This window comes from Daphnia carinata, unplaced genomic scaffold (assembly GCF_022539665.2).
Source record: "Daphnia carinata strain CSIRO-1 unplaced genomic scaffold, CSIRO_AGI_Dcar_HiC_V3 NW_026452971.1___fragment_2___debris, whole genome shotgun sequence".
In the NCBI taxonomy this organism is placed as follows: domain Eukaryota; kingdom Metazoa; phylum Arthropoda; class Branchiopoda; order Diplostraca; family Daphniidae; genus Daphnia; species Daphnia carinata.
The window spans coordinates 1-25,000 of record NW_026712479.1 but is presented as its reverse complement, the minus strand read 5'-3'; the positions used below and the strand labels follow the sequence as shown (position 1 = coordinate 25,000).

General features: G+C 42.8%; 2 protein-coding genes and 40 non-coding genes across 42 annotated transcripts; 10 read left to right on the top strand and 32 right to left on the bottom strand.

The window, feature by feature from the left end:
• The first annotated feature begins 348 nt into the window (after positions 1 to 348).
• On the top strand, positions 349 to 422 carry Trnan-guu (transfer RNA asparagine (anticodon GUU)). Its single transcript has one exon. It is a non-coding gene; the product is annotated as a tRNA-Asn (tRNA).
• Positions 423 to 677: 255 nt separating this feature from the next.
• Positions 678 to 750, bottom strand: Trnav-cac (transfer RNA valine (anticodon CAC)). The gene has a single exon. It is a non-coding gene; the product is annotated as a tRNA-Val (tRNA).
• A 104-nt stretch (positions 751 to 854) lies between these two features.
• Trnav-aac (transfer RNA valine (anticodon AAC)) lies at positions 855 to 927 on the bottom strand. The gene has a single exon. It is a non-coding gene; the product is annotated as a tRNA-Val (tRNA).
• Positions 928 to 982: 55 nt separating this feature from the next.
• Trnak-cuu (transfer RNA lysine (anticodon CUU)) lies at positions 983 to 1,055 on the bottom strand. Its single transcript has one exon. It is a non-coding gene; the product is annotated as a tRNA-Lys (tRNA).
• A 292-nt stretch (positions 1,056 to 1,347) lies between these two features.
• Trnat-ggu (transfer RNA threonine (anticodon GGU)) lies at positions 1,348 to 1,421 on the top strand. Its single transcript has one exon. It is a non-coding gene; the product is annotated as a tRNA-Thr (tRNA).
• A 255-nt stretch (positions 1,422 to 1,676) lies between these two features.
• Positions 1,677 to 1,749, bottom strand: Trnav-cac (transfer RNA valine (anticodon CAC)). The gene has a single exon. It is a non-coding gene; the product is annotated as a tRNA-Val (tRNA).
• A 104-nt stretch (positions 1,750 to 1,853) lies between these two features.
• On the bottom strand, positions 1,854 to 1,926 carry Trnav-aac (transfer RNA valine (anticodon AAC)). Its single transcript has one exon. It is a non-coding gene; the product is annotated as a tRNA-Val (tRNA).
• Positions 1,927 to 1,981: 55 nt separating this feature from the next.
• Trnak-cuu (transfer RNA lysine (anticodon CUU)) lies at positions 1,982 to 2,054 on the bottom strand. Its single transcript has one exon. It is a non-coding gene; the product is annotated as a tRNA-Lys (tRNA).
• A 292-nt stretch (positions 2,055 to 2,346) lies between these two features.
• On the top strand, positions 2,347 to 2,420 carry Trnan-guu (transfer RNA asparagine (anticodon GUU)). The gene has a single exon. It is a non-coding gene; the product is annotated as a tRNA-Asn (tRNA).
• A 255-nt stretch (positions 2,421 to 2,675) lies between these two features.
• Positions 2,676 to 2,748, bottom strand: Trnav-cac (transfer RNA valine (anticodon CAC)). The gene has a single exon. It is a non-coding gene; the product is annotated as a tRNA-Val (tRNA).
• A 104-nt stretch (positions 2,749 to 2,852) lies between these two features.
• Trnav-aac (transfer RNA valine (anticodon AAC)) lies at positions 2,853 to 2,925 on the bottom strand. The gene has a single exon. It is a non-coding gene; the product is annotated as a tRNA-Val (tRNA).
• A 55-nt stretch (positions 2,926 to 2,980) lies between these two features.
• Trnak-cuu (transfer RNA lysine (anticodon CUU)) lies at positions 2,981 to 3,053 on the bottom strand. Its single transcript has one exon. It is a non-coding gene; the product is annotated as a tRNA-Lys (tRNA).
• A 292-nt stretch (positions 3,054 to 3,345) lies between these two features.
• Trnan-guu (transfer RNA asparagine (anticodon GUU)) lies at positions 3,346 to 3,419 on the top strand. Its single transcript has one exon. It is a non-coding gene; the product is annotated as a tRNA-Asn (tRNA).
• Positions 3,420 to 3,674: 255 nt separating this feature from the next.
• Trnav-cac (transfer RNA valine (anticodon CAC)) lies at positions 3,675 to 3,747 on the bottom strand. The gene has a single exon. It is a non-coding gene; the product is annotated as a tRNA-Val (tRNA).
• A 232-nt stretch (positions 3,748 to 3,979) lies between these two features.
• Positions 3,980 to 4,052, bottom strand: Trnak-cuu (transfer RNA lysine (anticodon CUU)). The gene has a single exon. It is a non-coding gene; the product is annotated as a tRNA-Lys (tRNA).
• A 292-nt stretch (positions 4,053 to 4,344) lies between these two features.
• On the top strand, positions 4,345 to 4,418 carry Trnan-guu (transfer RNA asparagine (anticodon GUU)). Its single transcript has one exon. It is a non-coding gene; the product is annotated as a tRNA-Asn (tRNA).
• Positions 4,419 to 4,673: 255 nt separating this feature from the next.
• Trnav-cac (transfer RNA valine (anticodon CAC)) lies at positions 4,674 to 4,746 on the bottom strand. The gene has a single exon. It is a non-coding gene; the product is annotated as a tRNA-Val (tRNA).
• A 104-nt stretch (positions 4,747 to 4,850) lies between these two features.
• Trnav-aac (transfer RNA valine (anticodon AAC)) lies at positions 4,851 to 4,923 on the bottom strand. Its single transcript has one exon. It is a non-coding gene; the product is annotated as a tRNA-Val (tRNA).
• A 55-nt stretch (positions 4,924 to 4,978) lies between these two features.
• Positions 4,979 to 5,051, bottom strand: Trnak-cuu (transfer RNA lysine (anticodon CUU)). Its single transcript has one exon. It is a non-coding gene; the product is annotated as a tRNA-Lys (tRNA).
• A 292-nt stretch (positions 5,052 to 5,343) lies between these two features.
• On the top strand, positions 5,344 to 5,417 carry Trnan-guu (transfer RNA asparagine (anticodon GUU)). Its single transcript has one exon. It is a non-coding gene; the product is annotated as a tRNA-Asn (tRNA).
• Positions 5,418 to 5,672: 255 nt separating this feature from the next.
• Positions 5,673 to 5,745, bottom strand: Trnav-cac (transfer RNA valine (anticodon CAC)). The gene has a single exon. It is a non-coding gene; the product is annotated as a tRNA-Val (tRNA).
• A 104-nt stretch (positions 5,746 to 5,849) lies between these two features.
• Trnav-aac (transfer RNA valine (anticodon AAC)) lies at positions 5,850 to 5,922 on the bottom strand. Its single transcript has one exon. It is a non-coding gene; the product is annotated as a tRNA-Val (tRNA).
• A 55-nt stretch (positions 5,923 to 5,977) lies between these two features.
• On the bottom strand, positions 5,978 to 6,050 carry Trnak-cuu (transfer RNA lysine (anticodon CUU)). The gene has a single exon. It is a non-coding gene; the product is annotated as a tRNA-Lys (tRNA).
• A 621-nt stretch (positions 6,051 to 6,671) lies between these two features.
• Trnav-cac (transfer RNA valine (anticodon CAC)) lies at positions 6,672 to 6,744 on the bottom strand. The gene has a single exon. It is a non-coding gene; the product is annotated as a tRNA-Val (tRNA).
• Positions 6,745 to 6,848: 104 nt separating this feature from the next.
• Trnav-aac (transfer RNA valine (anticodon AAC)) lies at positions 6,849 to 6,921 on the bottom strand. The gene has a single exon. It is a non-coding gene; the product is annotated as a tRNA-Val (tRNA).
• Positions 6,922 to 6,976: 55 nt separating this feature from the next.
• On the bottom strand, positions 6,977 to 7,049 carry Trnak-cuu (transfer RNA lysine (anticodon CUU)). The gene has a single exon. It is a non-coding gene; the product is annotated as a tRNA-Lys (tRNA).
• Positions 7,050 to 7,341: 292 nt separating this feature from the next.
• Positions 7,342 to 7,415, top strand: Trnan-guu (transfer RNA asparagine (anticodon GUU)). The gene has a single exon. It is a non-coding gene; the product is annotated as a tRNA-Asn (tRNA).
• Positions 7,416 to 7,670: 255 nt separating this feature from the next.
• Trnav-cac (transfer RNA valine (anticodon CAC)) lies at positions 7,671 to 7,743 on the bottom strand. Its single transcript has one exon. It is a non-coding gene; the product is annotated as a tRNA-Val (tRNA).
• A 104-nt stretch (positions 7,744 to 7,847) lies between these two features.
• Positions 7,848 to 7,920, bottom strand: Trnav-aac (transfer RNA valine (anticodon AAC)). Its single transcript has one exon. It is a non-coding gene; the product is annotated as a tRNA-Val (tRNA).
• A 55-nt stretch (positions 7,921 to 7,975) lies between these two features.
• On the bottom strand, positions 7,976 to 8,048 carry Trnak-cuu (transfer RNA lysine (anticodon CUU)). The gene has a single exon. It is a non-coding gene; the product is annotated as a tRNA-Lys (tRNA).
• A 292-nt stretch (positions 8,049 to 8,340) lies between these two features.
• On the top strand, positions 8,341 to 8,414 carry Trnan-guu (transfer RNA asparagine (anticodon GUU)). Its single transcript has one exon. It is a non-coding gene; the product is annotated as a tRNA-Asn (tRNA).
• A 255-nt stretch (positions 8,415 to 8,669) lies between these two features.
• Positions 8,670 to 8,742, bottom strand: Trnav-cac (transfer RNA valine (anticodon CAC)). Its single transcript has one exon. It is a non-coding gene; the product is annotated as a tRNA-Val (tRNA).
• A 104-nt stretch (positions 8,743 to 8,846) lies between these two features.
• Trnav-aac (transfer RNA valine (anticodon AAC)) lies at positions 8,847 to 8,919 on the bottom strand. Its single transcript has one exon. It is a non-coding gene; the product is annotated as a tRNA-Val (tRNA).
• A 55-nt stretch (positions 8,920 to 8,974) lies between these two features.
• Trnak-cuu (transfer RNA lysine (anticodon CUU)) lies at positions 8,975 to 9,047 on the bottom strand. The gene has a single exon. It is a non-coding gene; the product is annotated as a tRNA-Lys (tRNA).
• A 292-nt stretch (positions 9,048 to 9,339) lies between these two features.
• Trnan-guu (transfer RNA asparagine (anticodon GUU)) lies at positions 9,340 to 9,413 on the top strand. Its single transcript has one exon. It is a non-coding gene; the product is annotated as a tRNA-Asn (tRNA).
• A 255-nt stretch (positions 9,414 to 9,668) lies between these two features.
• Trnav-cac (transfer RNA valine (anticodon CAC)) lies at positions 9,669 to 9,741 on the bottom strand. Its single transcript has one exon. It is a non-coding gene; the product is annotated as a tRNA-Val (tRNA).
• Positions 9,742 to 9,845: 104 nt separating this feature from the next.
• On the bottom strand, positions 9,846 to 9,918 carry Trnav-aac (transfer RNA valine (anticodon AAC)). The gene has a single exon. It is a non-coding gene; the product is annotated as a tRNA-Val (tRNA).
• Positions 9,919 to 9,973: 55 nt separating this feature from the next.
• Positions 9,974 to 10,046, bottom strand: Trnak-cuu (transfer RNA lysine (anticodon CUU)). The gene has a single exon. It is a non-coding gene; the product is annotated as a tRNA-Lys (tRNA).
• Positions 10,047 to 10,667: 621 nt separating this feature from the next.
• Positions 10,668 to 10,740, bottom strand: Trnav-cac (transfer RNA valine (anticodon CAC)). The gene has a single exon. It is a non-coding gene; the product is annotated as a tRNA-Val (tRNA).
• A 232-nt stretch (positions 10,741 to 10,972) lies between these two features.
• Trnak-cuu (transfer RNA lysine (anticodon CUU)) lies at positions 10,973 to 11,045 on the bottom strand. Its single transcript has one exon. It is a non-coding gene; the product is annotated as a tRNA-Lys (tRNA).
• A 5,832-nt stretch (positions 11,046 to 16,877) lies between these two features.
• On the top strand, positions 16,878 to 24,112 carry LOC130685912 (uncharacterized). The gene is made up of 11 exons (XM_059497437.1): positions 16,878 to 17,382; positions 17,597 to 17,716; positions 18,806 to 18,985; positions 19,162 to 19,321; positions 19,567 to 19,677; positions 20,201 to 20,484; positions 21,129 to 21,341; positions 21,512 to 21,706; positions 22,267 to 22,449; positions 22,534 to 23,482; positions 23,564 to 24,112. Exons 3-11 carry the CDS (start codon positions 18,930 to 18,932, stop codon positions 23,963 to 23,965), a joined length of 2,553 nt encoding a protein of 850 aa, XP_059353420.1. The 5' UTR covers positions 16,878 to 17,382; positions 17,597 to 17,716; positions 18,806 to 18,929; the 3' UTR covers positions 23,966 to 24,112.
• Positions 24,029 to 24,996, bottom strand: LOC130685900 (uncharacterized; the record flags this gene model as incomplete). The annotated part of the gene is made up of 3 exons (XM_057509189.2): positions 24,029 to 24,380; positions 24,445 to 24,921; positions 24,982 to 24,996. Coding segments are annotated over 3 exons (666 nt in total), but the record flags the coding sequence as incomplete, so codon positions are not given.
• Between the last annotated feature and the right edge of the window lie 4 nt (positions 24,997 to 25,000).

The window sequence follows — 25,000 nt, the reverse complement described above, 5'->3', positions numbered from 1 at the left end:
GAACCCACGACCCTGAGATTAAGAGTCTCATGCTCTACCGACTGAGCTAGCCAGGCACATCAACAAGGTGAAACGCAAGAAGGTAATAGTTTATCGATGATTATAGTATTTGGCCTTTCAGAGCAACAGCGTAGTCTTAAAGTAAAATTAAAACTTTAAACATTTTTCTGTCGTTATACATATGTTCGGCTTTCAGCAAGACGTGAGACAACTTTTTCCAAATACAAAAAGATCGTGCCTTACACCATCAAGTATACTAGGAGTAGTGCCTATTTGAAAATCAGTTGAGCTACACGTGTTATTCTCCAGAAATGGCATTACATTACCTTTCCCCTATATTTATCGCATGCCTTTGTGGCGCAATTGGCTAGCGCGTTCGGCTGTTAACCGGAAGGCTGGTGGTTCGATCCCACCCAGGGGCGATAGCAAAACTTTAAACGCTGTTTTGTTCCAAATAGATCCTTACCATATCTACAAAAAAACCTCCCTCAGTTTCAAGCATACTTCTATGGCTAGTCATCAGTGGTGAACGAACTTGGTGACTCTTCCCTAAAACAGATTATGGGAACCATGCTCACTTTTATATATAACATACACTCCAATCAATGATAATCAATAATCCTAGTAGTTTTACAGATAATCAGAATGCGGTCCAGTTGTAAAAACCACGAAGCAGATGTTCTCACCCAGGATTGAACTGGGGATCTTCAGCGTGTGAGGCTGACGTGATAACCGCTACACTATGAGAACACATTTGTCTAGCATAGCACTCATTTCAAAAACAGATTTAACTAGCGGTTACGACATTCGAAAAATGATTGCATTTCCGGCCTAGCACAAGATTTGCAGCGCCTTGTTCCCACCCAGGATCGAACTGAGGACCTTCAGCGTGTTAGGCCGACGTGATAACCACTACACTATGGGAACTGAAGCCTGCAACACACCTACAAAGACCACGAACAGCTTTTATTTAGAACATTGCCGCCCAACGTGGGGCTCGAACCCACGACCCTGAGATTAAGAGTCTCATGCTCTACCGACTGAGCTAGCCAGGCACATCAACAAGGTGAAACGCAAGAAGGTAATAGTTTATCGATGATTATAGTATTTGGCCTTTCAGAGCAACAGCGTAGTCTTAAAGTAAAATTAAAACTTTAAACATTTTTCTGTCGTTATACATATGTTCGGCTTTCAGCAAGACGTGAGACAACTTTTTCCAAATACAAAAAGATCGTGCCTTACACCATCAAGTATACTAGGAGTAGTGCCTATTTGAAAATCAGTTGAGCTACACGTGTTATTCTCCAGAAATGGCATTACATTACCTTTCCCCTATATTTATCGCATGCCTTTGTGGCGCAATTGGCTAGCGCGTTCGGCTGGTTACCGGAAGGCTGGTGGTTCAAGCCCACCCAGGGGCGATAGCAAAACTTTAAACGCTGTTTTGTTCCAAATAGATCCTTACCATATCTACAAAAAAACCTCCCTCAGTTTCAAGCATACTTCTATGGCTAGTCATCAGTGGTGAACGAACTTGGTGACTCTTCCCTAAAACAGATTATGGGAACCATGCTCACTTTTATATATAACATACACTCCAATCAATGATAATCAATAATCCTAGTAGTTTTACAGATAATCAGAATGCGGTCCAGTTGTAAAAACCACGAAGCAGATGTTCTCACCCAGGATTGAACTGGGGATCTTCAGCGTGTGAGGCTGACGTGATAACCGCTACACTATGAGAACACATTTGTCTAGCATAGCACTCATTTCAAAAACAGATTTAACTAGCGGTTACGACATTCGAAAAATGATTGCATTTCCGGCCTAGCACAAGATTTGCAGCGCCTTGTTCCCACCCAGGATCGAACTGAGGACCTTCAGCGTGTTAGGCCGACGTGATAACCACTACACTATGGGAACTGAAGCCTGCAACACACCTACAAAGACCACGAACAGCTTTTATTTAGAACATTGCCGCCCAACGTGGGGCTCGAACCCACGACCCTGAGATTAAGAGTCTCATGCTCTACCGACTGAGCTAGCCAGGCACATCAACAAGGTGAAACGCAAGAAGGTAATAGTTTATCGATGATTATAGTATTTGGCCTTTCAGAGCAACAGCGTAGTCTTAAAGTAAAATTAAAACTTTAAACATTTTTCTGTCGTTATACATATGTTCGGCTTTCAGCAAGACGTGAGACAACTTTTTCCAAATACAAAAAGATCGTGCCTTACACCATCAAGTATACTAGGAGTAGTGCCTATTTGAAAATCAGTTGAGCTACACGTGTTATTCTCCAGAAATGGCATTACATTACCTTTCCCCTATATTTATCGCATGCCTTTGTGGCGCAATTGGCTAGCGCGTTCGGCTGTTAACCGGAAGGCTGGTGGTTCGATCCCACCCAGGGGCGATAGCAAAACTTTAAACGCTGTTTTGTTCCAAATAGATCCTTACCATATCTACAAAAAAACCTCCCTCAGTTTCAAGCATACTTCTATGGCTAGTCATCAGTGGTGAACGAACTTGGTGACTCTTCCCTAAAACAGATTATGGGAACCATGCTCACTTTTATATATAACATACACTCCAATCAATGATAATCAATAATCCTAGTAGTTTTACAGATAATCAGAATGCGGTCCAGTTGTAAAAACCACGAAGCAGATGTTCTCACCCAGGATTGAACTGGGGATCTTCAGCGTGTGAGGCTGACGTGATAACCGCTACACTATGAGAACACATTTGTCTAGCATAGCACTCATTTCAAAAACAGATTTAACTAGCGGTTACGACATTCGAAAAATGATTGCATTTCCGGCCTAGCACAAGATTTGCAGCGCCTTGTTCCCACCCAGGATCGAACTGAGGACCTTCAGCGTGTTAGGCCGACGTGATAACCACTACACTATGGGAACTGAAGCCTGCAACACACCTACAAAGACCACGAACAGCTTTTATTTAGAACATTGCCGCCCAACGTGGGGCTCGAACCCACGACCCTGAGATTAAGAGTCTCATGCTCTACCGACTGAGCTAGCCAGGCACATCAACAAGGTGAAACGCAAGAAGGTAATAGTTTATCGATGATTATAGTATTTGGCCTTTCAGAGCAACAGCGTAGTCTTAAAGTAAAATTAAAACTTTAAACATTTTTCTGTCGTTATACATATGTTCGGCTTTCAGCAAGACGTGAGACAACTTTTTCCAAATACAAAAAGATCGTGCCTTACACCATCAAGTATACTAGGAGTAGTGCCTATTTGAAAATCAGTTGAGCTACACGTGTTATTCTCCAGAAATGGCATTACATTACCTTTCCCCTATATTTATCGCATGCCTTTGTGGCGCAATTGGCTAGCGCGTTCGGCTGTTAACCGGAAGGCTGGTGGTTCGATCCCACCCAGGGGCGATAGCAAAACTTTAAACGCTGTTTTGTTCCAAATAGATCCTTACCATATCTACAAAAAAACCTCCCTCAGTTTCAAGCATACTTCTATGGCTAGTCATCAGTGGTGAACGAACTTGGTGACTCTTCCCTAAAACAGATTATGGGAACCATGCTCACTTTTATATATAACATACACTCCAATCAATGATAATCAATAATCCTAGTAGTTTTACAGATAATCAGAATGCGGTCCAGTTGTAAAAACCACGAAGCAGATGTTCTCACCCAGGATTGAACTGGGGATCTTCAGCGTGTGAGGCTGACGTGATAACCGCTACACTATGAGAACACATTTGTCTAGCATAGCACTCATTTCAAAAACAGATTTAACTAGCGGTTACGACATTCGAAAAATGATTGCATTTCCGGCCTAGCACAAGATTTGCAGCGCCCTGTTGCCACCCAGGATCGAACTGAGGACCTTCAGCGTGTTAGGCCGACGTGATAACCACTAAACTATGGAAACTGAAGCCTGCAACACACCTACAAAGACCACGAACAGCTTTTATTTAGAACATTGCCGCCCAACGTGGGGCTCGAACCCACGACCCTGAGATTAAGAGTCTCATGCTCTACCGACTGAGCTAGCCAGGCACATCAACAAGGTGAAACGCAAGAAGGTAATAGTTTATCGATGATTATAGTATTTGGCCTTTCAGAGCAACAGCGTAGTCTTAAAGTAAAATTAAAACTTTAAACATTTTTCTGTCGTTATACATATGTTCGGCTTTCAGCAAGACGTGAGACAACTTTTTCCAAATACAAAAAGATCGTGCCTTACACCATCAAGTATACTAGGAGTAGTGCCTATTTGAAAATCAGTTGAGCTACACGTGTTATTCTCCAGAAATGGCATTACATTACCTTTCCCCTATATTTATCGCATGCCTTTGTGGCGCAATTGGCTAGCGCGTTCGGCTGTTAACCGGAAGGCTGGTGGTTCGATCCCACCCAGGGGCGATAGCAAAACTTTAAACGCTGTTTTGTTCCAAATAGATCCTTACCATATCTACAAAAATACCTCCCTCAGTTTCAAGCATACTTCTATGGCTAGTCATCAGTGGTGAACGAACTTGGTGACTCTTCCCTAAAACAGATTATGGGAACCATGCTCACTTTTATATATAACATACACTCCAATCAATGATAATCAATAATCCTAGTAGTTTTACAGATAATCAGAATGCGGTCCAGTTGTAAAAACCACGAAGCAGATGTTCTCACCCAGGATTGAACTGGGGATCTTCAGCGTGTGAGGCTGACGTGATAACCGCTACACTATGAGAACACATTTGTCTAGCATAGCACTCATTTCAAAAACAGATTTAACTAGCGGTTACGACATTCGAAAAATGATTGCATTTCCGGCCTAGCACAAGATTTGCAGCGCCTTGTTCCCACCCAGGATCGAACTGAGGACCTTCAGCGTGTTAGGCCGACGTGATAACCACTACACTATGGGAACTGAAGCCTGCAACACACCTACAAAGACCACGAACAGCTTTTATTTAGAACATTGCCGCCCAACGTGGGGCTCGAACCCACGACCCTGAGATTAAGAGTCTCATGCTCTACCGACTGAGCTAGCCAGGCACATCAACAAGGTGAAACGCAAGAAGGTAATAGTTTATCGATGATTATAGTATTTGGCCTTTCAGAGCAACAGCGTAGTCTTAAAGTAAAATTAAAACTTTAAACATTTTTCTGTCGTTATACATATGTTCGGCTTTCAGCAAGACGTGAGACAACTTTTTCCAAATACAAAAAGATCGTGCCTTACACCATCAAGTATACTAGGAGTAGTGCCTATTTGAAAATCAGTTGAGCTACACGTGTTATTCTCCAGAAATGGCATTACATTACCTTTCCCCTATATTTATCGCATGCCTTTGTGGCGCAATTGGCTAGCGCGTTCGGCTGTTAACCGGAAGGCTGGTGGTTCGATCCCACCCAGGGGCGATAGCAAAACTTTAAACGCTGTTTTGTTCCAAATAGATCCTTACCATATCTACAAAAAAACCTCCCTCAGTTTCAAGCATACTTCTATGGCTAGTCATCAGTGGTGAACGAACTTGGTGACTCTTCCCTAAAACAGATTATGGGAACCATGCTCACTTTTATATATAACATACACTCCAATCAATGATAATCAATAATCCTAGTAGTTTTACAGATAATCAGAATGCGGTCCAGTTGTAAAAACCACGAAGCAGATGTTCTCACCCAGGATTGAACTGGGGATCTTCAGCGTGTGAGGCTGACGTGATAACCGCTACACTATGAGAACACATTTGTCTAGCATAGCACTCATTTCAAAAACAGATTTAACTAGCGGTTACGACATTCGAAAAATGATTGCATTTCCGGCCTAGCACAAGATTTGCAGCGCCTTGTTCCCACCCAGGATCGAACTGAGGACCTTCAGCGTGTTAGGCCGACGTGATAACCACTACACTATGGGAACTGAAGCCTGCAACACACCTACAAAGACCACGAACAGCTTTTATTTAGAACATTGCCGCCCAACGTGGGGCTCGAACCCACGACCCTGAGATTAAGAGTCTCATGCTCTACCGACTGAGCTAGCCAGGCACATCAACAAGGTGAAACGCAAGAAGGTAATAGTTTATCGATGATTATAGTATTTGGCCTTTCAGAGCAACAGCGTAGTCTTAAAGTAAAATTAAAACTTTAAACATTTTTCTGTCGTTATACATATGTTCGGCTTTCAGCAAGACGTGAGACAACTTTTTCCAAATACAAAAAGATCGTGCCTTACACCATCAAGTATACTAGGAGTAGTGCCTATTTGAAAATCAGTTGAGCTACACGTGTTATTCTCCAGAAATGGCATTACATTACCTTTCCCCTATATTTATCTATTACCTTTGTGGCGCAATTGGCTAGCGCGTTCGGCTGTTAAAAAGAAGGCTGGTGGTTCGATCCCACCCAGGGGCGATAGCAAAACTTTAAACGCTGTTTTGTTCCAAATAGATCCTTACCATATCTACAAAAAAACCTCCCTCAGTTTCAAGCATACTTCTATGGCTAGTCATCAGTGGTGAACGAACTTGGTGACTCTTCCCTAAAACAGATTATGGGAACCATGCTCACTTTTATATATAACATACACTCCAATCAATGATAATCAATAATCCTAGTAGTTTTACAGATAATCAGAATGCGGTCCAGTTGTAAAAACCACGAAGCAGATGTTCTCACCCAGGATTGAACTGGGGATCTTCAGCGTGTGAGGCTGACGTGATAACCGCTACACTATGAGAACACATTTGTCTAGCATAGCACTCATTTCAAAAACAGATTTAACTAGCGGTTACGACATTCGAAAAATGATTGCATTTCCGGCCTAGCACAAGATTTGCAGCGCCTTGTTCCCACCCAGGATCGAACTGAGGACCTTCAGCGTGTTAGGCCGACGTGATAACCACTACACTATGGGAACTGAAGCCTGCAACACACCTACAAAGACCACGAACAGCTTTTATTTAGAACATTGCCGCCCAACGTGGGGCTCGAACCCACGACCCTGAGATTAAGAGTCTCATGCTCTACCGACTGAGCTAGCCAGGCACATCAACAAGGTGAAACGCAAGAAGGTAATAGTTTATCGATGATTATAGTATTTGGCCTTTCAGAGCAACAGCGTAGTCTTAAAGTAAAATTAAAACTTTAAACATTTTTCTGTCGTTATACATATGTTCGGCTTTCAGCAAGACGTGAGACAACTTTTTCCAAATACAAAAAGATCGTGCCTTACACCATCAAGTATACTAGGAGTAGTGCCTATTTGAAAATCAGTTGAGCTACACGTGTTATTCTCCAGAAATGGCATTACATTACCTTTCCCCTATATTTATCGCATGCCTTTGTGGCGCAATTGGCTAGCGCGTTCGGCTGTTAACCGGAAGGCTGGTGGTTCGATCCCACCCAGGGGCGATAGCAAAACTTTAAACGCTGTTTTGTTCCAAATAGATCCTTACCATATCTACAAAAAAACCTCCCTCAGTTTCAAGCATACTTCTATGGCTAGTCATCAGTGGTGAACGAACTTGGTGACTCTTCGCTAAAACAGATTATGGGAACCATGCTCACTTTTATATATAACATACACTCCAATCAATGATAATCAATAATCCTAGTAGTTTTACAGATAATCAGAATGCGGTCCAGTTGTAAAAACCACGAAGCAGATGTTCTCACCCAGGATTGAACTGGGGATCTTCAGCGTGTGAGGCTGACGTGATAACCGCTACACTATGAGAACACATTTGTCTAGCATAGCACTCATTTCAAAAACAGATTTAACTAGCGGTTACGACATTCGAAAAATGATTGCATTTCCGGCCTAGCACAAGATTTGCAGCGCCTTGTTCCCACCCAGGATCGAACTGAGGACCTTCAGCGTGTTAGGCCGACGTGATAACCACTACACTATGGGAACTGAAGCCTGCAACACACCTACAAAGACCACGAACAGCTTTTATTTAGAACATTGCCGCCCAACGTGGGGCTCGAACCCACGACCCTGAGATTAAGAGTCTCATGCTCTACCGACTGAGCTAGCCAGGCTCATCAACAAGGTGAAACGCAAGAAGGTAATAGTTTATCGATGATTATAGTATTTGGCCTTTCAGAGCAACAGCGTAGTCTTAAAGTAAAATTAAAACTTTAAACATTTTTCTGTCGTTATACATATGTTCGGCTTTCAGCAAGACGTGAGACAACTTTTTCCAAATACAAAAAGATCGTGCCTTACACCATCAAGTATACTAGGAGTAGTGCCTATTTGAAAATCAGTTGAGCTACACGTGTTATTCTCCAGAAATGGCATTACATTACCTTTCCCCTATATTTATCGCATGCCTTTGTGGCGCAATTGGCTAGCGCGTTCGGCTGTTAACCGGAAGGCTGGTGGTTCGATCCCACCCAGGGGCGATAGCAAAACTTTAAACGCTGTTTTGTTCCAAATAGATCCTTACCATATCTACAAAAAAACCTCCCTCAGTTTCAAGCATACTTCTATGGCTAGTCATCAGTGGTGAACGAACTTGGTGACTCTTCCCTAAAACAGATTATGGGAACCATGCTCACTTTTATATATAACATACACTCCAATCAATGATAATCAATAATCCTAGTAGTTTTACAGATAATCAGAATGCGGTCCAGTTGTAAAAACCACGAAGCAGATGTTCTCACCCAGGATTGAACTGGGGATCTTCAGCGTGTGAGGCTGACGTGATAACCGCTACACTATGAGAACACATTTGTCTAGCATAGCACTCATTTCAAAAACAGATTTAACTAGCGGTTACGACATTCGAAAAATGTTTGCATTTCCGGCCTAGCACAAGATTTGCAGCGCCTTGTTCCCACCCAGGATCGAACTGAGGACCTTCAGCGTGTTAGGCCGACGTGATAACCACTACACTATGGGAACTGAAGCCTGCAACACACCTACAAAGAGCACGAACAGCTTTTATTTAGAACATTGCCGCCCAACGTGGGGCTCGAACCCACGACCCTGAGATTAAGAGTCTCATGCTCTACCGACTGAGCTAGCCAGGCACATCAACAAGGTGAAACGCAAGAAGGTAATAGTTTATCGATGATTATAGTATTTGGCCTTTCAGAGCAACAGCGTAGTCTTAAAGTAAAATTAAAACTTTAAACATTTTTCTGTCGTTATACATATGTTCGGCTTTCAGCAAGACGTGAGACAACTTTTTCCAAATACAAAAAGATCGTGCCTTACACCATCAAGTATACTAGGAGTAGTGCCTATTTGAAAATCAGTTGAGCTACACGTGTTATTCTCCAGAAATGGCATTACATTACCTTTCCCCTATATTTATCGCATGCCTTTGTGGCGCAATTGGCTAGCGCGTTCGGCTGTTAACCGGAAGGCTGGTGGTTCGATCCCACCCAGGGGCGATAGCAAAACTTTAAACGCTGTTTTGTTCCAAATAGATCCTTACCATATCTACAAAAAAACCTCCCTCAGTTTCAAGCATACTTCTATGGCTAGTCATCAGTGGTGAACGAACTTGGTGACTCTTCCCTAAAACAGATTATGGGAACCATGCTCACTTTTATATATAACATACACTCCAATCAATGATAATCAATAATCCTAGTAGTTTTACAGATAATCAGAATGCGGTCCAGTTGTAAAAACCACGAAGCAGATGTTCTCACCCAGGATTGAACTGGGGATCTTCAGCGTGTGAGGCTGACGTGATAACCGCTACACTATGAGAACACATTTGTCTAGCATAGCACTCATTTCAAAAACAGATTTAACTAGCGGTTACGACATTCGAAAAATGATTGCATTTCCGGCCTAGCACAAGATTTGCAGCGCCTTGTTCCCACCCAGGATCGAACTGAGGACCTTCAGCGTGTTAGGCCGACGTGATAACCACTACACTATGGGAACTGAAGCCTGCAACACACCTACAAAGACCACGAACAGCTTTTATTTAGAACATTGCCGCCCAACGTGGGGCTCGAACCCACGACCCTGAGATTAAGAGTCTCATGCTCTACCGACTGAGCTAGCCAGGCACATCAACAAGGTGAAACGCAAGAAGGTAATAGTTTATCGATGATTATAGTATTTGGCCTTTCAGAGCAACAGCGTAGTCTTAAAGTAAAATTAAAACTTTAAACATTTTTCTGTCGTTATACATATGTTCGGCTTTCAGCAAGACGTGAGACAACTTTTTCCAAATACAAAAAGATCGTGCCTTACACCATCAAGTATACTAGGAGTAGTGCCTATTTGAAAATCAGTTGAGCTACACGTGTTATTCTCCAGAAATGGCATTACATTACCTTTCCCCTATATTTATCGCATGCCTTTGTGGCGCAATTGGCTAGCGCGTTCGGCTGTTAAACGGAAGGCTGGTGGTTCGATCCCACCCAGGGGCGATAGCAAAACTTTAAACGCTGTTTTGTTCCAAATAGATCCTTACCATATCTACAAAAAAACCTCCCTCAGTTTCAAGCATACTTCTATGGCTAGTCATCAGTGGTGAACGAACTTGGTGACTCTTCGCCAAAACAGATTATGGGAACCATGCTCACTTTTATATATAACATACACTCCAATCAATGATAATCAATAATCCTAGTAGTTTTACAGATAATCAGAATGCGGTCCAGTTGTAAAAACCACGAAGCAGATGTTCTCACCCAGGATTGAACTGGGGATCTTCAGCGTGTGAGGCTGACGTGATAACCGCTACACTATGAGAACACATTTGTCTAGCATAGCACTCATTTCAAAAACAGATTTAACTAGCGGTTACGACATTCGAAAAATGTTTGCATTTCCGGCCTAGCACAAGATTTGCAGCGCCTTGTTCCCAACCAGGATCGAACTGAGGACCTTCAGCGTGTTAGGCCGACGTGATAACCACTACACTATGGGAACTGAAGCCTGCAACACACCTACAAAGACCACGAACAGCTTTTATTTAGAACATTGCCGCCCAACGTGGGGCTCGAACCCACGACCCTGAGATTAAGAGTCTCATGCTCTACCGACTGAGCTAGCCAGGCACATCAACAAGGTGAAACGCAAGAAGGTAATAGTTTATCGATGATTATAGTATTTGGCCTTTCAGAGCAACAGCGTAGTCTTAAAGTAAAATTAAAACTTTAAACATTTTTCTGTCGTTATACATATGTTCGGCTTTCAGCAAGACGTGAGACAACTTTTTCCAAATACAAAAAGATCGTGCCTTACACCATCAAGTATACTAGGAGTAGTGCCTATTTGAAAATCAGTTGAGCTACACGTGTTATTCTCCAGAAATGGCATTACATTACCTTTCCCCTATATTTATCGCATGCCTTTGTGGCGCAATTGGCTAGCGCGTTCGGCTGTTAACCGGAAGGCTGGTGGTTCGATCCCACCAAGGGGCGATAGCAAAACTTTAAACGCTGTTTTGTTCCAAATAGATCCTTACCAGATCTACAAAAAAACCTCCCTCAGTTTCAAGCATACTTCTATGGCTAGTCATCAGTGGTGAACGAACTTGGTGACTCTTCGCTAAAACAGATTATGGGAACCATGCTCACTTTTATATATAACATACACTCCAATCAATGATAATCAATAATCCTAGTAGTTTTACAGACAATCAGAATGCGGTCCAGTTGTAAAAACCACGAAGCAGATGTTCTCACCTAGGATCGAACTGAGGACCTTCACCGTGTGCACTTATTACAAAACTAGGGATTCTAACAATGCACTTACTGTCTTAATTCCCCCCTTTGCTCTTTCCTCTGGCGAATTCAGCATCAAAATGTCATCTAAGTATATGACCACTCTAATTTCCGCCCGTCTAAGAAATGCAACAACGGGTTTTAGCAACTTTGTAAAGGCTAGGAGTGCGGAAGCCAACCCGAAGGACATGCTAATAAATTTAAAAACTTTTCTTCCCATTTAAAACACTAAAATTTTCTGAAGTCTGAAGGAATGGGAACGGTTACGTACGCATCCTTAAGGTCAAGTTTTGTAAACCAGCCCCTTTTTCTGAAAATGTGACGTAGAGTATGAATCACTTCCACCTTAAAATGCCGCGAAATTAGAAATTTCACCTCCAAGCTACATAACTCCCATTGCGACCATTTTGATACCGCATTTACGGGTATAGAGCTTTGGATGGGTTCAGACAGAAATTCCAATGTAAGCCCCGAAGAGATTGTTCGCAAAACCCATGGTTCCTTTGTAACCCTCAACCAGGCATCCAAAAAAACGGGCATTTGCCCACCAAAGGCCCCCGGAAAAGCTAAATGACAAGTCTAATACCGCTCAGACGAATGGTACTCGGGGCGGAAGGTTGAAGGGGGTTGCGCTGCCCTACTCGTTGAAGCTCCCTCGTTTATCCTGCTGGGACGATGTGTGGCCGATGATCCAATTGAGCTGATCTAATTAAGTGTGGATTGCGCCTTGGCCTCCGTTCCATGAACTTGGTCCCGAATAAATTCTTTCCACCACCTAGCATTTTCTTCTGATCTAATAGGCTGACGAATTCCGGATAAATCTGTGAAAGTTTATTAAGGCGACGGGAGTACAGAACTTCTCCGAACAACGCCCCCACATCTTCATCGCGGTGCAAATTGCCTTGGCACCATCCCGTGTCTTCTTCTTTTGGTAACTGCGTTTAAATAGAAAAATAAGTGGCTTGGCGAGATCTAAAATTTTCAAAGAAAGTTTTCGGTCAGCTTTTTCAGTTGGGTCGATGTTAGCCTTTGAAGCTTGTGAACGTCTGACCGCTTTCAGTCTCAAATAAAGGGATTCATCCAGATTTAGATCCAGGATTTTCTAGCAAATCTTGTCTTCCTCTCAATTTTGGTCTGTAGGCTTCTCTTGCCACCTTTACGTCTTGGGATGTTGAGTTTGACACTATCCATCTTGCAATTGAAGTCGATTTAGCTGAAGACAGTAACTTTCTTGCTACGGTCTCTGTCCTTTTCAGAACTAGATGATGTGCTATTTGATGAATTTGAAGATGCACTAGAACTTGAAGATGATTCGCTGGAGGAGCTACTGTCTGACGACATCACTACGCTAGAGCTAAAAAAGGTCTGAGGTTGGAAGAGGGGCCGTATACCCTTGTTAAAATTTTTTGTTACCCCTGCTGAAAAGTAGCTAATACATCAAGGTCAACACCACAGTTAATGTCGGAAAATTTACAGACAATCAATAATCCTAGTAGTTTTACAGAAAATAAAATTGCGGACCAGTTGGAAAAACACCGAAGCAAATGTTCCCACCCAGGATTGAACTGAGGATCGTCAGCGTGTGAGGCTGACGTGGTAACCGCTACACTATGAGAATGTCAGATTTGATGACCTTACTACTCAAAAAAAGCCACGCCACCATCCGATTTTTGCGAGATTCTTAAGGGCTCACTCGTGATATCTCTCTCCAATTGATCTGCAACATGGTGAGATCTGTTTCACTACAACGCAAAACGCTATCCACTTCTAGTTCGACACCTGGTTTGTGCAGGCTAATCGAAGACAGTAAGGCTTGTAAATTTTACTACGGTTCGTACAGGAGTAGTTAAAGCACCAGATCTCTTACACTGCCAAGAGCGGATAAAAGTATACATACAGGATAAGGAAAACTAAGAATTGAGCCAACTAATATAAATCCTCTCTATCTGTAGGGTTGAAATGTGATGATTGGTGGGAGTTGAAGATGATATTAATGGACATTATTAAAGCTAGGCTATGATATATTTACCGTGAAAAAAAAATTTTTGGACGGGTGAAAACTGTAGAGTTTAACTATCCCATAAGTTTTTTAACGGAGTTCTAATGTTTTGCAGTAAAGCTTTATTATTACCGATACTAAATTTCCACCAGCGCCTTTACTGGTCACTCACATCTCAGAAGGCTTAAGTATTTCTAGCCCATATTGCTTACTGATTCAGCTTTCCATCCAATCACAAGTTCCCACGCCTGGCGAGTCAAAAGATGCTCAATAATGTCGGTGTCTTCCCTGTTGAGGCCTCTGTATTGCTTGAATTTCATGATTAGCTTTGCTATTTTAAAGGTCAATAGTAGCAGAAACAATGTGTGAAACTTGTGGTCATTTATTTGCGTCCAAAGTAATGCTTCGACATCATGTCTCCCAAGTCGAACACAGAACACCAGTTCGTGCTAAACGGGATCGTCCGCAGCGCATTGCTGCCCAATGTCGGCGTAAATTCGCTGTTTGTTTTGTTTTTTACTTACATTTACATCTTTTCAGATGTCATCCACCAATTTTTTCGACAGATTTGTTATACTTTTTTTTTTTTTATTTTTACGTTAGTCATTGAGGAAACGCGGCGGTGCTACAAAGATTTTACGTTAGTAGGCTATTTCTGGGTTTCCACTACAACTAACCATGAATTGAAAACAAAAATCAGGGTAGCATGTATTCCTCTTGTGAGAAAAAGGCATTTTTTGAGTAACGATGCGATAACAAAAAGTTATCAAGAAGAAAAAAAGAGCATTTTAGTTCACAAGGCACCATGCTAAAGGCGCTTCTTAAACTACCCACACTGAAAGTGTATCATAGCAGGATAACTCATGTGCCAATTGTTCCTATCAGTACCTTACTTTACTTTTTTTATGTCAATTACGACTTGACAAATGAATGAGAGATCAATAAAAAAAGATGTACCAACTTCTGCAACTCTCCTCTACTTATTGCTGGTTAATTTATTAGTGAAAGAAATTAGCATTTTCAAGCTGAAGGACTAGCCATCATATTGGGCTTAACAAGCAATTAATTATTATTTATTTTTCAATCGTTAGATAATTATTTGTTCAAGATAACACACACCATACGAATTCCACAACAATTTCGCCCCAGTTCTTCGGCTAGACGTCAATTCTCTAGCTTCTCGAGCTATCTTGCACAATCTAAGAGGAGTGGCCCACCCAACTTCCGGGTTGTATCCAGAATTTAAAGTTGACAAGCGTTAAGAACAAAATTTTACATACCCACAAACAATGACTGTTTTCTTGTGGTTCTCCGTCAATAGCTTTAGGCTTCAAAGATCGGGAAACAAAGAAAAAATAACTTACGTCACTGGCATGCACGTGTCACATTAAGTACTAAGTCATTTAAACAGTACAATAAAAAAACGTAGATTTCATTATACTGCAACAATTACTAGTGAGACAATGTGAAGTTCGATGAAAATTATTTTGCTAGCTCGGCACTCAGCTTAAGGCAATCATACCCTAACGAGATAGTCGTTGATCGAAAAGACATGTGAAAAGAAATTAGTATAGGCTGGTTTTCCAAGAATATTTAACAATTCGGATAAAACCGAGGACTGCTGATTCTGTCTCCGTAATTTCTTCAAAGCGCGTTGTCACGTTGACACGTCCTAGTGTCTCCATTGATCAGTTTTGCCAGTCAGATTTTGGCTATAACTATTCGATAGGTGAACTTGAACGAAATACGCACAAATACCTGTTTAGAAGTTTAGAAGCAGATGTCACGACAGTCGCAAATTATCGCCCTTTAAAATTAATTTTAAGTCAGGTGGGTTGTCGCACTTTTGAAAATGAAAATTGTATTTTCCATTTATACACAAACAACGGCTCACTTTTTCCCAATTTTTTAAACATTTTGTCACCGAAAACATGTAAACGCCTAATTATTCAACAAATCATTATCCAAAAATGGCAAGCAGATGGCAAAAACAGAAGAAATTGGCCATTTTTTTCTTATAGTTGTGGGGATAAGCACACACCATGAACTAGTCGATTCAGCAGGTTTAGTCTTCACCATGAGCTTATCGAAAACGATGTGGCTGTGTCTCCGTTTTACCATTGATACATTTGATCAACTTGATTTTGATTACGATTGATTGTGGGGGATAACGCACCTCATGATCTCCGGGTCCTGTTAGATGCAAATAGGGTAATCTAAAGTTTTTGCCTACGTGCAATAATCAGCCTGACATTTTTCGAAACACTAAATCTGGTCTGGAATACGAGAAGGTTGACATGTTGTCCCATCTATAGGCTAATCTATTATGCTATTTATTTTCTCTTTCCGCACTGCCGGAAAGAGAGCTCTTTGGTTGCTTCAGCGTATCACTCTGACCAGTAGGCAGATAGCATTGCTCCTGTTCATAACCCTCAATCAATCTGTCGCATCTATTTTTGTTACTTCTTTTGTGGCTTTTTGTATTTTGTATGTTTGCTTCTTTGTTGGAAGAGGTTGGAGAGGCGGGAATGAGTAAATTATTTGGCTCACTCTCTATTTGTTTGCGTTTCGTTAATTTCGTGGATTTTCACAGAACAACGAGACTGCATTCCATCGACTGCAATTGGCCGAAGAAGGAAGACTTCGCAGACCTACATACATTCACTCTCCCTCTTCCTCCACTTGCTTGCCCCCTTCTATAGCAACGCGATCCATCCAAGTACACACATAGGACACGAGAAGAACAGATGCAAACGAAATGAATGAAAGAATTATGTAGCGAAAAAAGAAAAGGGCTCGGCGAGCAGAATAAGAAACAGGATAGAATAGCCGAATAAGAGAAAACTGAAGGGAAAAGACATGGAACGAAACGACTGAGGCCTTCGAATAACATGGCAACCCGGCAAGTTTGAAAGGAGGGGGGAGAGATTATCAGGAGAGAAGGAGGCTATGATGGTACGTACCTGTAACAGCAGGTATTCAGGTTGAGGGGGAGGAGGCCAGAAGGAGCAGGGCGCAGGTCGTACGCGCTATACACACACGCATACTCGCACTCTCCTGGCGGCCATTCCTCTTCCTCTCTTTCAGTCTTTTTTTTGAATTCTTTTTTTTTTTTTATTATTCATTTTTTTCCCTTCTTTTACAGATGGTTTCTTTCTACTGTATAGTCTTGCTTGAACTGTTGCCTTCCTCGGATGGTGTGCGCGTTTGGTCTCTCTGGACCTGCCAGGCTTTTTAGTTTTCTATCCCGCCGTCTTCAACAAACACCTTTGTAGAAACTGTCTACTTGCCGGCGTGAATCCGTCAAACAAACACATAAACTCTTCTATCAATCCAAGTCATAGTAAAAGAAAGAAAAAGAAAAAAAAAACAGGAAAAAAGAAGAAATAGTGCGCCAAGTGTTTTTTTTTTCAGATCGCCTTGCGCTGGCAGTGAATCGCGGAAAAACAAACAAATCAAAGTGACCAAAATGACCCATTATTCAATGTCAGTTTCCTGACATCAAACAAGACACGATTTTTCTAGTTTTTCGACCAGTTGCAAGATACCCACCGAGAGCAGACAATATCCCCTCTGGAACAGGCGATTTCGGAACAACAACAAGTGAAAAGTGAAAACTATTGCAATCAAAATTCCCCAGCTTGCACTCACACGGTGTTTCACTTTACGGTAAAGTCTTTACCTACAAGTTCGGCTTACTTTTTTTTTATTGTTAGTTCTTTTTTTATTTACTTTGTTTCTATATGAACCACCGAGCAGATTTTTTTTTTTATTATTTTTGCATTCCCCTCTCCCCTCCCCCCTTCTTTCCATTTTATAACCGTAGTGCATCCATTCCAACCGTTTCGTTATTTTTTTTTTTCGTTTTCTCTTTCTCTCTCAGTTCCTTCTGCCTTCCAGTACACAGAGCACCTCTCGGTCAGGATGTCATAAATGACGGCAGGTTGAGTCCGCCTCCAGCACCAGCAACCTTCCCGAAGGCCATCCGCGCCAGTCCCAACAGGTATAACAAAAAAAAAAAAAAGAAGAAAAAGAAAAAGAAAAAAAAACGGCGTATGTGTGTGCGTGTGTCTGTGCCCGGTACATTGGAAGGGTACCCTTGTGTATGAACAATCTCGTGTCTATTATGGTATACAACTGCAGACGGCGCCGAAAGTTTGTTCCTTTCACAAGTTTGTTGGCAAAGAGGGGGGAAGCAAAATAAGGAGAACTGGAGAATGGATCGTGGGAAATGAAACCCAGAGTGTAATGGGGTCCGCACTGAAATTGTAAACTTCCTTACTGTATATCTCTACTCCTGTTTCGTTCACCTGCACAAGATTTTTTTTTTTAATCCGCTTTGATTGACGCTTTCTTTTTAATTCAGATTCGGCCAATTAACAAATTACCATGGATTAGCATTCATTTTTTTATTTAAACAGTCTTTCTTGTTTGTTTCCCCCCCCCCTCCCATAGTTCTGCGTTTTGGCTTCACGGTTTGTTCCCTTGAACCATAGGGCAAGGTTATGTATGGGATCCGAGACGTTTGGCATCAGCGGAAGTAAGCGCCAGACGTCACAAAGCCACAACGTCATTTTTAAATTTGGTTTCTTTTGTCTCTCGTTCATCTTTCTAAGAAACGCGTTCGTTAGCATTCCTACAAGGCCGTAGATAACGTGCAATTGACAATGGCGCAGCGGCGTCAGTCTGAGGGTCCCGTCTTTAGCGCACCTGTCTCGACGCGAAACGTTACGAAAGTATTTGTCTCTGTTATCTAACACGACAATCTAGTTTGCAATCCCAATTAACCAGTCGACCGCTATTGATAGTTGCAGTGACGTTGGTTTACGCGTTTAGCGCCCCATGTTAGGTGTCAGTTGTACGTCCTGTAAGGTTCTGAAGCTTGTGAGTCATCACAACGGGGGCCGTCAAAGCGAAAATGCCTATGCAAAAATACGAAAAATGTAATCACGAAATCACGATACTAGCAGCTGGAACGCCGGATGCGTGTTCGTCTGTCGTTTCCAATTCAAGTTCATTTCTCTCAGCCGTTGCATAATCTTTGCTCCATTTCTTTCTTTTGTTTCGGCTTTCTCGTTGCCTTTTGATTTAGTTTCTTTTCGCCGTAAACCAGCAAAACACGAAACAACAACAACAAACACAGCGGAGTAGTTATTCAAAAACTGGAATTCGGTAAAAGTTGGTAAGGAGGACAAACGAAAAATCCAGGTGCAGTCATGGAGTCTCCTACGAGACTAAGCCAGTCTCGCTTCTTTCGCTTTGGACGCTTGAGGTAAGTCGGCCAATCACTTGAAAAAAAAAACAAAAAAAAAACAATTCATCTAACTCAAATGCAAACAGCCGTTTGTTTGTTTGTTTGTTTGTTTGTTTTTCGACGCAATAAAACATTGAATTTTCCGTGTCTTCTTATGTATTTGAAACACCAAACGCTTGGGTACGTGTGTGCAGTAGCAGCAAGGCATCACGGAAGAGTTCCTCCGGGTACAGCAACCACAGTTTCACGGCGCATCCATTGGAGACGGTGGATCAAAACTGTCCGGCAACCGAGTCTAGCTACGCCGGCAGCGAGATCATTTATCAGCAGCTCAATCATCGCTCGGCCTCTATGGTACGTCAGCCATCAACACCTTTCCCACCTTCCCCCTCAATTTTCATTTTCATATCTTTTCTAATTTTTTTTTTTTTTTTTTTTTGCTGCGCTCTTATTTCTGTTGATTTCACCGTTTTGGCTTGGTCGATGTACGATGATGTGTTTGTGACTTCCTCCCAATCGGCTTCTTCGGCCATCATCCATCAGCCTCATTCAAATCGATTTTAAGAGTTTCCCTTTTAAAATATTATTCGTATATGTAGAGCACTTTGCCGTCCAGCTTGCCGCCTGGAACGTACTCTGGTCTTCCATACGGTGAAAACTTCGGCATGCACCAGCCTCGTTTGTCGCAGCTTCAGACCCTAGAGGCCAAGGTACTTACACGACGTATTTGTTCAAACTTTCAAGTTATTTATTTTTTTAACAACCGAATGCGATTTCGGAATTCCCCCGCTCCCGGGTTTCCCGTCGCAAAGACAAAGTGCTACAGCCGTTGAATGATGGCAATCTGTAGCGCAGCAAAATGTTGTAAAGAATTTGGAATGGTAACTAAAAAAAAAAAAAAAAAATGGGAAAACAAAATTGAATTCACGGACTTTCGAGTTTCACGTGCTATCAGAGGGAACTGTCGGCGGCCTTACAAAAAAAAATGCGTTCCTCACATCCACTGCAAATAGATGTGTTTTGTAGACTGGGGAGTTGCAGGGGTACGCACAGCGCGTACGTTGGAATGGAGTGAAATCGGCGTGTGAGAAATGCGCGTGAACGGTATTTTCTCGTGAAGGGAAAAAAAAAACAGCCAAAGACTTCCCTTTAGGAACGCGAGTGGCATTTTTTGATAGTTAAAGCAGCGGTTCTCTCACTGATGATCGTTTTGTCGTTGTTCGGCTACAACAGATGGCCAGTATCGCTGTGTCTCTGTCGGGAGGTGGACGCCGCTCGGGAACCGGAACTCTGCCGCATCACCAGCCCAGTTTGAGAAGCAGTCCATCCATCGACACCGTCAGAAGCGTCGGCAAAGCGTCCAGCAGCAGTGGCGGTCACCCACTCGGCGTTCATCATCACCAACAGCAGCAACAGCAGCAGCAGCAACGGTCGACATCTGGATCGAGCAAACAGATCCGCAACGAAATCGAATTACTCCGCAAAATCATTCAGGATAAGGACACGCTCATTCAAAGGTAACGCACTGCGTGTCTATATTAGTACGGCATCCGCGTCTCTCTTTCGGTGTGTCGCTGGCCCGATTGTCCAAACAATGGCCTCGTTCGACTCGATTATTTTATTTATTTTTTTTTTTCCTTTTTGCACGAGGACAGCAGCTTGGTTAATTTAGAATGTACACGAAATTAGTCGGTGTTGTGATGCGTGACGCTGGGCCGTAGTTGCGGTCGGCCAGCAGCTCGAGGCGTCCGCGGCCACTATACGCACAGTACGGGCAGTATTATATCCCGTATGTAGCCCATGGCGGTCGACACACAGTGGCTTTTCTTTTTTCCAACTCTTTTCCTTTTTGTATTTTCTCGTTTTCAACTTTATTTTTATTTTTTTTTTTTTTATCTTTATATTTTCGAGGAAAAAAGATTAGATAGCTAAGAGGGAAAGTTACGCTCGGCCGATCATGCATCGACTCAGTTGCGTGTAGTCTTTTCTCTTCTGCTATGCAATTGTTATTTCCATTTGGTTGGCCGCCGTCGCCGGAGCAGCAAGCGACAAGTGCCAGCCAAAAAAATAAAAAAATAAAGTCCGGCTGTTTTTGCTGTTCACCAAAATTTACCGCTTTTCTAATTCGATCGTCATTTTTTTTTTGTTTGGCCGAGTGCAGTCTTCAACAGCAGCGTGAACAGCAAGGTGCGACAATGGCGACCGTGCTACAACAACAACAACAACAGACAGTGACCAACGGAACCAATTGGGCGACGTCAAACGAAAGGCAACAGATAGAACGGCGTTTGGCCCTCATTCACCGCGACATTGAACTCAAACGAGCCGCCATCAAGAACTTGAGACTCTCCCTACAACAGACCAACGTTTCAGAGTGAGTTGAACTTTATGCCCGGTTTCCGGCCCGCCCATTTCCGGTGTCGTTCAATTCTCAGTCTCCCTTTTGTGTTTTTGTTTTGTTTTTTTCTCTGTTTCCACGTTCTTTTTCTTTTTGGCTTTCACAATTGAATTCATTTTGGGTGTGTTTTCGGTTGATTGCCGCAGCAACATCGACTCGCATATCAAACAAGCCGAGACCGAGTACCAACTGGAAAGGGAGGAGACGAATATGTTGAACCTGCAGGATGAAAAGAGGACGCTCCTGTTACGATTCGGCGGAGCCATTCATCAATGGGGACGAAACGGCGTCGGTGGCGGCGGCAACGGCAGCAACAACCTCGCCAGCAACTCGTTATTCCGGTTGGTAGAGCGAAACGCCGCACGCATTTAACCTTGTTTTCATTTAAATATGTTGAAGAAGAACACACACAATGTGTCCTTGCTCAACGTATTTAGATAGCACAGTAAACAAAAGATAATAAGAACAAAAGGCGATAAACGGCTGACGGTTTTTTTTTTACGGTGACATGCAAAACTAAAAAGAAAAATGCCAGAAACTACGTGGAAAGTGGTCAGCTTATATAGTCACCATATTTTTAAATGTAGAGTGACGTCAACACCAATGGCAAAAAAAAAAGAAAGAAAGAAAAAAGTCTGAATGCGATTCAGTCTGACTGCCAAGTTTTTTTTATGCCGTTGTACTCAATAAGCATCGACAAGGCGGACACCCACTCGCACGGCAGTCTTTTGTTTTCTTATCGGTTCCAAATTCCAATCTAACCAATTCATCCGTGCACCGTGTTCCCTGTTGTGTCATTGTGCTTAGAGGATGGCAGTAGGCCAGCCGTGAAAGAGGTCAACCGGTCCTCCGTGACTTGTATACGCTAATCTCGTTTTCCCAAACAAAAAAATTTCTTTAGAATTCTTCACGAACATGCGCCGCTGGTTATCATCATCAACAAAGTGGAATACGACGCGCAGAATCCCAGTCTCAAGTTGGAATACTCGAACAGCTGCGAAGAGAGGAGCGGACTTCTACCTTTGGTCGACGCGTGCACCGTACAATGGGCACGAGATGATCTCAACCTGAAGGCGGGCGATAAGTAAAACAAGATCTGGTTTTCGCAAGCAAATTCATTTTCACGCCGATTGGCTTATGTCGTTGCCCTCTTTTCTTTGCGCGACAGAGTATTGGAGATCAACGGCCAGCTGATTCCCGGCCACGAGAAAATGGACCTCGGCAAACTGTTGATTCACGGCCAAAATGAGATCGTTGTAGCTCGCCAGAGCCGCGAAGAATCCTACCTGATGCAGATCCAGGATCTATCGTCCAAACTGGAACGCGTGAGTCAAGAGCGAGACGGATTGAAAGGGGAAAACCTGCGGTTGAAGCACCGCATCTCATACCTGGAAGAAGTGCGCCACGATGAGGAGTTGGCAGAAGAAGAAGACAGTCAGCCGCTCATCCACAAAGAAAAGGCCAGCCATCGTGGCTCATCCAAATCATCATCTCAACTTCAACAATCGCAGCTGCAACAACATGACAGCCTGTCTTCTGGTGAGGGCCAGTCGCTCTACCGATCGGAGGTACGAGTCCAAGCGGCTCCCGTTCGCCAAAAGCCACCACGCACGTCTAAGCTGAAGTCGAACAGCAATTCAGCGGGGCGACATCCCAGCGTGCCCGATGCTGATTATGGTGACAAACGCTCAAGTTCTTCAGCGGATGGTCGTCGAGGCGGTCCGCCGACCACAACCACAACAGAATCGAGTGGCGATTTCCAAAACGGTGGCGTTGGCGTCGAGGCGGGCAGCATGAATCGCATTAAAACGTCGTCGATTGTCGACAGGCATTTCGGTCACGTAATCCGTGTTACGCATCATCACCATCCTCACCAGCAAGCGACGCCATCGACACAGACGCCATCGTCTTCCTCGTCGTCTCACGACTACGCGTCGCGACGTCAGCGTGTACCTGCCGATTCCATTTCTGACCTCCAAAGCGTCGCTTCCTACGATTCGTTTATCGATTCGCATCCAACCCGTCATCTTCATATCGGCCAATCAATGGAAACTGTTTCCAATGTTTCGCTAATGACGCGGCCTTTCAACCAGCGCTCTCCCTCTTCACCCACTCGGGTAATTTCTATTTGAATGTATTCATCATTTGCATGCCGTTAGTCCATTGAAGGTGACAAATCGATTGTTTCTTGTTTCTAGTCAGAAGTACAAAGTGTCGCTTCAATGGATCTGGAACGGCGCCGTCACGGTTACATTAGTGATGAGCAGACAATTTCATCTTCCATGAGTAGTTATGGAGGACTGTTGACCGGAGGCAAGAAACCAAAACCTGTCCCGCCCCGTAAACCCTCCTTTTTGTATCTTAACCGCGCCTCCAGCTTACAATCCGTCAACGGAATAGTCAAGACCAACTCGATGGATCGCTCGTCCAACAAGATTGATCCCAACGGCAAGCACTCGGAGGCCGAAAGTTGGAATAACAACACTGCACCTAAAACTAGCTTAAGGACGGCGCTGTCTGGCAACCTGAAATGGAACATTCTCTCCTCGTCGCGATCCAAGAATGGTGGTTCCACTCGCGAGAAGGAAGATCGAGAATAATGTAATTTCATTGCGCAATTGAAACCCCAAGCTCAACTATATAACATAACTTGATTATAAAGATGTCGTTCTTGCATACCATTATGCATACTTTATTCTTGAATGTACTGTACAAACGTATGCTGCCCACATAAAGATTTGTAAACACACTTCCTAGAGAACACATTCAGTAGAAGACAAAAGAAAGCCTTTTTCACTACACACATATGACATTACCACAGTCTGTGCGAAATAGAACATATTATGGAGCGAGTGGTTCTTTGTCTTCTGACCCTATTCGTCCTGGAATGCTGATTTTGACTGGTTTGCTTGACGATCCTCCGCGAACCGCTGCAAAGCATAAGATCGTGAAAAACGAAGCTAGCAGGAAAAGTGATGCCACCATTAAATGGTGGCTTGATCTAGCCCTTTCCTCCTAAAGATGATTGAAAAAATAAACAAATAAATATTTTAAATAATTAAAAATATTTTGAGCATACTTTTCCCAACAGTACAGTCCACGCTGGGTTTTCTAGTAATTTAACGTCGAATGCTGAATTATCAGCGCATTTTGGTGTGATGCTGCCAGTTGTTAGTTTTTTATCTTCACGGGGAAGTATAAATGCTCCAATGCTCTTTGGAAAAGGATTAAACTGTAAAGAATTACAAGTTGGGGCTCCATGTGGCATAGACACAAACCGAGGATGGTACAGGTTCAGACATAGCTTGTTTTGTGATTGCATCAGAGATAGCGAAAAAGATAAATTTGTTCCAATGTTATCACGCAGACCAAGGTCGATTGCTGCAATGCTTCCAGATATGACTGTATAATTTTTCCAGATATCATGAACTGGAAGCTTCATTTCAAACGGAACAGATGCAGCTTCCATTCCTGTTGTGTTAATAGAGGGAGACACTCCAGGTGCAAGTAAGCACATATTTAATTTATTCATTTTGACAGCTACATCGTTCCAGCCCTGAAATTATATGAAAATTTATGAGGATTAATCCATATGAGATAATTTGATATTTATTACTTTTTCATCTGGATTTCTG